General features: G+C 43.8%; 1 protein-coding gene across 3 annotated transcripts in view; it reads left to right on the forward strand.

Moving 5' to 3' along the window:
• BAZ1A (bromodomain adjacent to zinc finger domain 1A) overlaps positions 1–2,196 on the forward strand; it is a 66,579-nt gene extending 64,383 nt beyond the window's left edge. For all 3 annotated transcript variants that reach the window (XM_069783997.1, XM_069783998.1, XM_069783996.1), the window contains 2 exons: positions 540–627; positions 1,181–2,196. In XM_069783997.1, coding sequence (XP_069640098.1) covers positions 540–627; positions 1,181–1,371 — 279 coding nt within the window. In that variant the 3' untranslated portion in view covers positions 1,372–2,196. The remainder of the gene's footprint in view (positions 1–539; positions 628–1,180) is intronic.
• Positions 2,197–11,836: the final 9,640 nt, after the last annotated feature.

Here is an 11,836-nt window from a genome sequence, read left to right on the forward strand (position 1 = left end):
TCTCTGGTACTTGCACACTGTGTCCTGAAACCAGAAAGGTTCACTGCCTTCTCTTCGAAACAACTAAATAGAATCTCAGGATTTCATTTCTCTTGCAAGACTGCAAGACAGTGAATAGTGGTGGAGTAAAAATGGTCATTACTCATGTTTAAGGTGCTTTTAATATTGTAATATGTTACAGGAAAATGAAAAGTTTTAAGATCTTGGAAATAATTTTTGTGCTTGACAGATGGGAATAGCTGGAACACCGTAATGCTTATCTGCTCATGCAATTTTCTTACAGGATATTTAGGATTAGATTTATTCATTGAATTGCTGGCTAATGTTTGTTGTGGTCTGCTATAAAAAACAGAGCAGCAGTACCTGAAAACTAATACTCAGTTCAGGAAATGGAGGTGGTTGCTTGGGACTTCTCAGTTTTATTTAAAAACAAAACCAAAATGCTTTCTGCTAATGCATGATTTGCTTAATTTTTTACATAGGTAGAATTTTAAGCTTCCATTTGTTTGTTTATGAATCTTTTTTTTTTCTGCTTTAAGGTACCAGACTACTATGATATCATCAAAAAACCTATTGCCTTAAATATAATCCGTGAAAAAGTGAATAAATGTGAATATAAGTTAGCATGTAAGTATTCTTTTTTGAAAGAGGTAATGAACCCTGTTCTCTCTCTTTAAAATCTTGTCCTAAAATAGAGCTTTGTCAGAGGATTAGAAAGCTGAAATTGTGTTTGGTGTGGGGTTTTGTAGTGTTCTGGTTTGTGTTTTGTTTTGTTTTTTTTTTTTAAAAGAGCATTTACTGATATTTTTTAAATAAGACTTGTTGAACATAGTTCTTTTACCGCCAAAATACATGATGTACAGACAGGTAAGAAATGAGCAGCTGAGAAACTGCTGGTAATTTCTCAAGCCTTTGGTGTCAGTGAGTGACACTGATGAAATATTTAGGAAAGGTAGTATTGTTACTGCTTGATTTGTATTTCCTTTATTGATAATCAGAGAAATTTAAGAATGTTTACATGGCACTTCACTAATATAATGATAGAAACTTGACATGTCTGTAAAGACATGTTTGTGTTGCGACTGTTGGATCACTGTACTAATTCAGTGGTGTCATACTGCTTTACCATACTGCTGTCTGATGACTTGAGATGCTAATTTTTTTACATTTTATTTACTAGCGGAATTCATTGAAGACATTGAGCTGATGTTTTCGAACTGCTTTGAATACAACCCTCGTAACACAAGTGAAGCAAAAGCTGGAACTAGACTTCAAGCTTTCTTCCACATTCAGGCTCAAAAGCTTGGACTTCCGATCACATCTGGTAACGTGGACCATGCTGCTCCCGCGGCAAAGAAGTCACGAATCTAACCTCTGCCTTTCAAAGGATTTTTTGAGGGAATCTGTTATGTTCATTAAAATGAAATGTTAAATCACGCAGTCGTCATACCTGTATAAAGCAATAACAACTGTTTAACCACCTTGAAGTGTGGCCTGCACTATATTCTCAACGTAATATTAAGCACTCAGGAGAACGTAGGAAAGATTACCTTTGCTACAGTTTTATTCAGTGTCTAATAATTTTGATAGATGTACTGGATACAGTACTGGTTTACAGAGGTTTTGTACATTTTTAATACATTCATGTGTCCAAATATAAGTACCTTGTTTTTTCCTGCACCAAATGACCTTGTTTCATCCTCTAGATTTTGTAGGAGCTGTGGTATTGAGGGCTTTATCAACTCAGATAAAATCTTCTGCTGTAGCACAGTTGAAGAAACTGTGTGTATGTTTAAACTTGTTTGAGCATATCTTCTCAACACTACACATGAATGAGTACAACTGCATATCTTTTAAGTACTGTACCAGTGCTGGCTGAAGGTATTCAGTCTGAGTTTATTAAGTAGATATTTATTTAGCATTCAAAGTAATTTGTGAATTTGTTTTGTATTTATAAAATTTGTACTTGGGGATTAAAAACAAAACAAAAAAAAAGTTCCATAACTTTTTTAATTTCTCCCCCTCCCCCTTTTTTTTTGTTTTGTTTATTCCCCTCTAACTTGATGATCAATCAATAAATACCTTCCCATGTCCCTGGCAGTTCTTCTAGCAATGAGTAAATTTACAGGACTGTACTATAAGTTTCTACGTACAACTTTGGAAGTGTACAAATAAAATGACACATTTTTCAAAGTATTTTGAGTTTCTGGCACTTCCTTTTGAGTTGTACTGCTACACCATCTTCCCCATAGATGTGCTAGGACAAGTTGCTGGAGAGAACACAGCAGAATTTGGTTTCAATGCGACTACCCCAACCAGCATTTTTGGCAGCTGCAGCCGGTGTAGTACCTGGTCTCTGAGTGATGCAAATGTTCATCAGTGTGTAGGGAGTAGCATAAGAAGTATGTGTGTAAGTTGTTTTGTTCTTTAACTAGGATCTTTATGCTAACAGTGTAAAACCTCATAGCTTTGTTTAGCTGACCAGCAGCTTCTTTAAACCCCCTTACTATCCTCGATAGTTTTACCTTCAGTATTTATTAATTTAAATGTATTAAACTCGGTTTGAGTCAATAGCTTTAAAACCTTTTTAAAACCAGTTTTGCCCACTGGGACATATGCAGTACTCTGAGAAGACAGCATGGGGCAGAAGTTTGGGGGTAGGAGTGAAGAGGGCAGGAGAAACTGAAACATGAGGCTTGCTGCTGCAGCAACTTTTCTCCCCGTGTTTGTGCTAGCTTATGTTGTAGCATTCAGACCTGAACAATTACTTGCTATGTACTTGTGGGTTTTCTTTGCTGCTGTGGTGTTTACCTTGCCTTAGAGGTGGCAAGAATGGGCATTCTCTTGAGCCTAAGGAACAGATGGTAATAGATAGGAGAGTGATCAGATTGAAGTGTTCGATTTTAAAAAAAGAAAAAAGAATGAGAACAGTGGGAGATATTGTTAGAAATGTCTGTTAATACTTCAGAGTTTCTATGCAAGCTTTTCCTTGTTCAGAGCTGACATCTCTCCTGTCCACATCAAAGACACACTTCTTGTTCCCACCACAGAATGCTAAATTCCATAAGGAATGTGAGCAGCAGCAGACTTCTTTGCAGGGTGTAGGTTGTACTTGATATCCCTGCATCTGTCTACTCCCAAGAGGATGTGAACATCCTGACTAGCAGGTTGTACAAACAGTTGTGCAAGTTCTTGTTCACGTGAATAGTCCCCATTGACTTAAATGTGAATACTTTTTTTTTGGGGGGGGGGGGGGGGGGTGGACACAAGTGAGCTGAACAAGTCCATCTGTGGCAGATGCAATTTAAATTGTTACTGTCCCCAACCCCAACATCCCAGCTGTTCATTCCTATCATTCTTTCTCCAAGGTTATTTCCTTCAACAGCTTCCCCTCAGCAACACAACTATCATTTTGAGTTTGGGTAGAGCAGGTGGGAACAGTTTAACCCAGATCTCTGCTTGTGACAGTGGTGTTTGTATGTTTATGCTATGAGCTAAGTTATCAGTTGTCATTAAGTTTGCAAGGCTAAGGCCTTTCTTAGACACGCTGAAGGCGAAACACAGGAAAGTGCCCACTTCTCCTTTGAGCAGCTGTACTTAAAATATTCATATATGCTGCAGGTGCAATGTAGATCTGACTGTCTTTGGCTCTAGTGGTGCTCACAGGGCATGAGCCAAGCCCTCTATTCCTGGCGGTAGGCTGAGTTGGTACTTTCATTGCAGTTTTTTCAAACTTCAGCTATGCTTTTTCTGAGTTACATCAAGATGACTTTTCATGGCTGTTTTTTTTCCCCCATGCATACCCCTGTGGAGAAAGGGGAATTGCTTCCTATCTCCCTCCTTGTCTTGGGGGCTGAGATATTCATGCTCCTTGTCCACCTTTCCCCCCGAAACAAACCCACGTCTTACCATGATCAGCTGTCCTGTGTGCCCTTACCACCAGGGTAAGGGATGTGCAGTATCTGCAGGGGGCTCCAAGCCAAAGTTTCACAAAGGTGCAGAAATGGGATAGGGTCAACGGCTTCATCTCGGATTTGGGGGCCCTACTAATCAGGCTGTACCAGACTCCTCAGGAAGACAGGCAGTAGGCTTCTTTGAGCGCCAAATCCAGCGTCTGTCCTCCAAGCAGCGTTTTGACAAGATCCAATAATGAAAGTCTTTCCCTTCCTGATAACTCCAACATATCTTAGTCCTGGCAGGTAGCCAGAGACTGCTACACTAGCTGTTTTTCCTGCTGTGCAAATTCTGCCCCTTTCATTCATGTCAGGCCTAGGAATTACTGAGTAACCACCCTTAGGCAATTTCTTCTGATGCTTTTTGTACATGACTCTCATAACCATGGGGCCAGTTCCTTTGGAGGAATTGGGCTCCAACCCAAAGGACTCTTTCTTACAGGAAATCTCAACGTTTCCTCAAAGACAACTTGCTCACCCGCTGTCCACCACAGACTGCCAAAGATGCAGAAGACAAATCCCGACAGTGGCTGCTGTTGGTGGAAGCTGTCCTTCCTACCCAAGCAGGATGAGGTCAGAAGGAGAAGGCCTGTTCAAATGCTGGATGTAGCCTTGTGTGGTGGTTGCGGTCAAGCTGATACTGGCTGTTCATGCTTAGGTGTCGGCTGGCAGCACCAGTGTAGCGAAGTTGTTGTGCCAGGTCCCTTCACCTGTATTAGGAGGCAGGTGATCACCTTGACTGGCATATCCAGTGTCAGAGTCACCTGCTGGTAGTTTAACTTCTGAAAACCTTTAACGATGCTGGAAAGCTTGAGTTGCTTTGGTCTGGCAGACCGTGTGACAGATGTGAGCCAGCACCCTTCTTTGTGAAGGGTTTGGGCTGGGGCCAACACCCCTGTGCCCAGTGTTGGATGGCTCTTGTGTGGAGGGTGAAATTTTAAGTATTGTAGGAGACAGCACATAAATGTTAGTATTAACAGTAAAGGCAGATGACCTTAGCATTATGTTAGCAAATATGTGCATTAGAAACCAGCAAGCAGCAGCCGAAAATCAGCCTGAACTTACATGTATAATTATTGGGAGGCAGAGATGGTCGGACCCTGAACAGCCCAACTTGCTGCCCCACAACCAGCCATCTCCGAAACGATCACAGTCCAGAAGTGGAGATTCTGCTACGGACGTCCACAGGGAGCAAATCTCTAGGGACACCAGATCACACTAGAGTCCTGCCCAACATCATCTTCCTGCCGGACTGGTAATCTAGTACTTTAGGATTTAGGAGATTACACATGTGGTTTACGATTTTTGAATCATTGATGTAACCACTGAATTAACCCTTACCCTGCAACAATCTTGTATCTTCTAAGTTTTATCTGCTTGTATTCAAATAAGTAATATCTAACACTGGTCACATTGCCTAGCGTGGATGACCGTCATAACTGATTGCAACAATTCCAGCTAACACTTCTTGAGGCTACCAAGGACTATTTCTAGCCTGCAAAAGCCTTCTCACTCTAAAAAAAATTGCCACCATCCAGATGACTGCAGGTAGTTTTCTGCACAGCATTTGGCTCGCCTGCTGTAACTCCAGGAGATCTCTCCCCTGCACTGCTAAACTGCCGCCTTGATCTTCACAGCAGTGACTTCTTGGGCTAGTTCTGCAGAGGTGCTCCTCGTGTTTTACCCATCTTGCTGTAAGGGGATATTCTGAGATTTCTCAGCCTGCTACCATTGGACCAAGTGATGTCTTCTTCCTCCTGCCCTTCATCAGCAACCTACTCCCCTTAAGTTGGTGCTTTCTTAAACAGTGCTCTGTTAAAACTTTGCCTTTAAGTGCTCCATTGTACATACGGCCTGTAAAACAACCCCTCTTGGAGAATCTCCAGTTACCACCAATAAGAAAGTTTCCCGTTTTGGGGCACTCAGGTTTGAAGATGTTGGATTAAGTCCAATGCAAAAGGTAAAATGACTTGTGCTGCAGATCAAAAGAATTATGAAGATGGATAAGGAAAGCCATCACCTTGTTTCACATCTGTTTCCTAACAGGGATGCTGAAGTAGCACCATCCCTAAAAAGTGTCGATGTATGTGTGTATACTTGTGCAAAGTTTTGTATTTTTAGCTGCTGTAAGCCACTGACTATTAAAATAATGGTTCTCATTCACGAATGTTGTACTTTTATGTCTTTAAAAGGTTCATCTCCAGTACCTGGTAAAACTGTGATTTACTAGGCCACGAGTGGTGCTGGGAGCAAAGCCCAGCTTCCTCCTGCCTCCCCCTGCTCCCAGCAGCATCCACTCGCCTGAGCTTTGGTGACAACGTGCAGCTGGGTCCACGTTTAAACTTGATTCTATTTTTAAGTAATCAAACAAATCTGGTCTGCTGTTGGTGAAACACTCCACCCTCGGCCACGTACCCACAGCTGCATTCTGGCAAACAGATACTTTTCCCAACCAATGCTTTTTAATATTTGGACTGCATTAAAATGCTAAACATCAATGTGAACTACACCTGAAACGTTTTCGGTGGCAGAAGGCCGCAGGCTGCATCTGTTTTCCAAAAAGTGCACTGAGGCCAACTTTGGGTTTGTTTCTCTACTGTAATATATCAATTTCCTGGATTTGTAGGGCTTCTTTTCCGGAAAAGTGCTGAAACTAATTTTAAATTACTTTTTTTTTAGGTGCAACTCCATCTTTAAAATTTTTGAGGTATGAAAGAAGAAGGGGAAGAAAAACATTCTCTGGGCCTGCAAGCAGAGGAGCATATCAGAGGCTGCCTTGCGAGAGGCCGTGGGTATGGCAGGAGGCTGGCGGGGCGGGAGGTGCTCGGCCCCACGCGATCCCCTCACCCTTTGCCAGAGTGGGGAGAAGGCAGCAAGCACCGGCGCTCTGCCTGCGCCCTCCCCGCTGCTCGCAGAGTACATCCAGCTGTTCAGGTCACTCGCTTTTGATGATAGAAACGTTTGGTTGGGCCAAGTTTCCTACAAGGATGTTAGGTGACAGCATACTCTCCAAAGCGCTGGCCACTGCCCACAGAAGATCAGCTTTCACTTATTCTTCTCTACAGTTGTTCGCCTTTCCTTTCTTAGGTTTGCTTCAAAGAACCACAAAAGGAAGGGTCTTTATTCGAGTCATGGAGTGCCACTGCGCTAGCATCGTGTCGCAGCGCAGAGTTGCTCTGGCGCTGTGTGCAGCCTGGTTTAACAGTGCCATGTGGAGGAACTGAAAATGGCACGCTTGTGTCCCTTGTAACAAAGTTGTCTCGTAGAGGATATTCCTGCTCTGCTAGGGTAATACGCATTCCAACTTGAGTTTTGTCAGTTTGCTATTCTTAGCTTACCAATTTACTTCGGCTTTATATAGCTATTTCCTAGATTAACAGTCCTATAAGAATGTATATAATAATCGATGTGCTTTCCAATTTTCCTCCTCTGAGCGCCTTACAGATGAAATTAGTTTGGAGAGGAAAGGACTTTGAAGAGACAGGCTGTGCTGTGGCTTGGCTGCTGTGAATCATGTGTTCGAAATGGCAGAAATGTGAGCCAGGATGCTGAAACGTTTGGGGTTTGGATGGCAGTTCTACATTTGATTCTGGGCAGCATGGGGATTTGCCTGTGGGATCAGGGCTTCATAGCTGCCTTTCGCGAGCATTCCTGTGCAGATCCCACCATCAGTCACATGCTGGGCTCTGCAGTCCTGGCACCACTCGAGAGGACTGCTGTCACCGGAGGACACTTTCACACTGACCTACAGGTTCCGCGATCCAGCAATGGTTATAAATAAATATTCCTGTGCCCCAGTCATCCTAAAACCCATCCTCAACCACCAGAAAGTGATCTCAACTCATGTATTTAGCATGTTAGGATTAGCTAAAGTTTTATTTTTAGATTGCTATCTGACAAAAAAAAACTTAGCAGTTTTCAGAGGCAAGACCAACTTTTTAAGCAACATACTTTGTGAGGTGGTTTTGCAATGCTTGAGTAGGTTTAGTCTGTGCATCTTTTGGTTCCATCGTTGTCCATTTTTGCTTCAAAGTGGTTTCTTAGAACTGGTCCTCGGGTTCAACCTTCATCAAACAGAATTTCCTTCCATTCTGATGAAATGCTGCAGACTGAGTCCTAGGTCTGTCTAGAGCAATTTTAATAGTATTAAAACATCAGAACCAAAAGTGTCTGTCCTCCTTTTTGTCTGGCCTTTGCAACTTCCAATCTAAACAGGCCGTATGAATTAATCTCCCCTGTCTTGGCACTTTTGTGGTGGCTTCCTCCATCTCCTGGAGAGGATTTGATCCTTTCCTGGTGATTATTTTTTGTATTGCAAAGATGTCTCCTTAAGCCAGACCTACAATATCATAGAAGTGCTGATCATGATTAGAAACCGTCCATTTCCAAGGACCTTATTCCAACACGGTGACATAACTCCAGTAGAAGGGGAAGCACGGAGCGATGAACGTTATTAGCAGAATCAGCCCAAGGCTGCAAGAGTTGGGATTAGTGCCCAAAATCTGTGTGCAATCTGTGTACAGTGCTGCTCTGCACTTGTCCAGCCACAGGAAAACAAGGATTCCTTGGCCCACCAGGAAACCTGGCTGTCTCAGGGCAGTCCACGTTTTGGGGGGCTCGTCTGTAAAGAAGAGCGTAAAAAAGTTGAATCGTATTCCTTATGTGCCAGCTAGCCCCAGCATCTTGAAGGTCTGCATGCATCTATCCAGAAGGGAAAGAGCTTTCTGAAATCATTGCTGCCTTTTCCTGGAGGTGCACCAGTTTAAATTGTGCCATCTGCTGAGACGTCTGACCGCATCCCAAGTTTTGGCAGCCATCCTCCTGCAAACCAGGCTAAAGCCATTCAAGAAATTACCCCTTCCAGCTGTCCTGCTCCTCTGCTGAGAGGAGTTACTGCTCTGTGGCTGAACAAGTTTTCAGAAACCTAAACAAGATGAAACCGCTGTTGGGAAAGTTGTAGATGTGGACTTTATCTTGGTGACAATACTGTTGTCCTTACTCCTTCTGTGTCTAAGTTTTATTATATTTATGTACTAAATTTTACATACTGCGAGCAAGCGAAGAACCAACTGTTGAGCCACAGCACAGAATAAGATAACAGACCACATTTTTATCTCCATTCTGATTTTAAAAAGAAACAAAAAAATTCTGCTTCTGTGCTGTGGCAAGTCTATTGACATCCTAGTGTAAGAGGCAGCAGAACTGGAGGGAGAAACTTGGAGACTGCCAATATAAGGACTATCACACAATTTGTAAGAAATGGGAGAAAGAGCAAAAATTGTTGAATGCTGCTGAGGCATGTGCATAGCAAAAGGACATTGCGGCAGTAAGAGACGCATGGCTTGAGCGAGGTGTACAACAGTGCTGAACACCCACTGTAATAACAGACAACTTTCTTCTGGTGGCAAAGGCAGGGAATTTTTGCCATAAACTTGAAGAGGTTAGCAAGGGGTGAAATTGCTATTGAAGAAGCACCTCCTGGGACCATCGCATTCATTAACATCCCCGCTAACCTTAGGCATCCCAGTTTTATAGCTCTGCTAGAAATTCCTGACTGAAACCAGCAAAACTATTAAAGGCACCTCCTCTACGTTACTCGTATGCGTGTCCTGGAATAGTGCCGGGAAGGAGTGTGAGGCTGTTGGGTTCATCTGCAGCTGTGAGTGGATGCCGTGGGCTGGGGGAATGGTGCTTAAATAGGACGCAGGCGTGACTTCCCAGGCACTACCCTCCTCTGTGCAGCAGCTCCTCTGCTGTGGACACAGACAGCAAGAATAACGTATTTCAAACTAAAAGCAGCGTACTTCAGCTGAAAACAAGCTGGCAGTACCAGAAAACGTTTTGCTTTTTCTACATACTGGTTTCACAGCTGGCATGCTTTTAATGCAAGAGATCTTCACTTTTAGGGGACTCTGCCATTAGCTCATTTCATAGGAAAAAGTTACATATACAGAACAAGAACACAAAGGGAATGGGTTATCCAGAAGAGGTTTTACCAGGTGACCGATACATCTGGCAAATTACACCATTGCTTTTTGGCTGCTTGAAGAACATTTCTGGACTTTTATCAGAAAAATTAAATAATAAAATCTATACCTTGTTTCATGTTACAGCCTATTTTTCCAAAGCACTCTGGCAGTTCTTCCCCTAATCCACTTACTTACCCAGCATATAGGTCAGCTATATACACCTGGCTTTCTAAAGGTCACTTTGGCTCCCTTCTTGCCGTTTCACTGTAGTAAGCATTATTCTGTGATGCACAGCAACTACTGTGCTCCCAGAAAATCATGCTCCTTTTCACATTTCCTCTCTTTAGATAGGATTTACCATATTGCATCCATGTCTGCTATATAGCTGGAGTTCTGCTTCACTGTATGTACAGATATATGTGCGTCTCGGACACACTGGTAGTTGAAGATAACAGCCAACATCAAACTCCTCAGACTCAGTGTTGTCAGAGGATGCTTATTGAGAAGGAAAGTCTGACTTTGCTGTTTGCTTGAAACAGAGGTTTCAAGAAAATAGTTGCTCTGCCTGACCTACATTTCCTTCCTTAGGAGGAAGGATGGTTTAGGGTTTAAAGCAGGGACGGGGATCCAAGCTTCCATGCTCTGTGCCTGGGCTCACCACAGCCTTCCCGGGTGACCCCGGGCAACCCATCGAACACGATAAATAATACTCATCAGACAGGGATACTTCATTAACAGTTTTAATAAAAAGCCTTGAGATCTTGGAATAAAAATGCTACAGGTAGAAGTAAAAAAACAAAACAAAACAAAACCGTCTTTACCATGGAAGTGAAAGTTGTCTGAAAAATAAAAGTGAATAAACTGAATGATTGATAGTAGTCAGTGGCTGATCTTGTAAATCCTTCCTTACCTGAGGTTATGCTGTAAGTTTATCTCAGCTGTGAACAAGAGGCAGCAAGAAGAGAGACTTGGGAAGAAACTGCTCATGGGGAAAATGCATTTTGCAGGGCTTACAGGAATTTATGAAGGCTAGCAGGGTAAATAGCAGTTACTTTTTCTAGTGCTATACATGTGCAAACCTTTGTGAATGTCGAATATGTGCTAATTACTTAAAAGTAATTTTTATCTTCTGTTTTTATTAATAAGGCTGAGCCAAGTTTCCCTGTATTTTAGACCTCAGGGGAGTTTTTTGTTGCGTGCAGCCATTTTTCTGCCATTAGTTTCCACATTTCTCTCATAGGAGGAATTTTTATTTCCTTTTTTGTTACGTTTAAATACCATCCCTAAAACGACGTCATTGCAAGACATAACATTTTAATTAAATCTCTCTTTCATTGTCCATTGACCAATGACGGGCCGGCGGCTGCCCGGCGTTATGATTCACCGGCACGTGTGACTTACCAGTGCGGCGCCGAGAGTCGCGGCGGGAGGGGGGGAATTCCACCCTGCCCCCAAAGGCCATGCGGCTGCTGCTCCTCGAGCATCCGCGCTGGCCGGCCGTCACCGGCTTACGCCGCCGCTTCCTCCCGCCTCCCCTGCCTGCTCGCCTGGCGTGGGGCCGTAGGGTGACCTCGGCCGGGGAACGCCGACGGCCGAAGAGCTTTCCAAGGGAGGAAAAAAGGGGGGGGGGGCTTTTCTTCAGCCACGTCGCTGCCCGGTCAGAAAAGCAGCTCCACTTGGCAGGGAAAGGGGCTGCTTGAACCAACCCAAGTACCGCAGCGCTCAGGCCGGCATCGCACCTCGAGGGAATCTTAGCCACCTCTTGCAGCTGCGTCTCCTTGCTGCAGCGAGAGGGTCGGCGGGCAGGACCCCTGGAGCCCCGGGTGGTGGCTGGGGAAGGCGGTGGGGCGGCCGGGCGGGCAGCCCCCCCCGCCGGGGGCGGCAGCTGGCGGGCAGGCGGGCAGCACCGTGGGG

The sequence above is a fragment of the Haliaeetus albicilla genome, chromosome 5 (genome assembly GCF_947461875.1).
Source record: "Haliaeetus albicilla chromosome 5, bHalAlb1.1, whole genome shotgun sequence".
NCBI lineage: Eukaryota > Metazoa > Chordata > Aves > Accipitriformes > Accipitridae > Haliaeetus > Haliaeetus albicilla.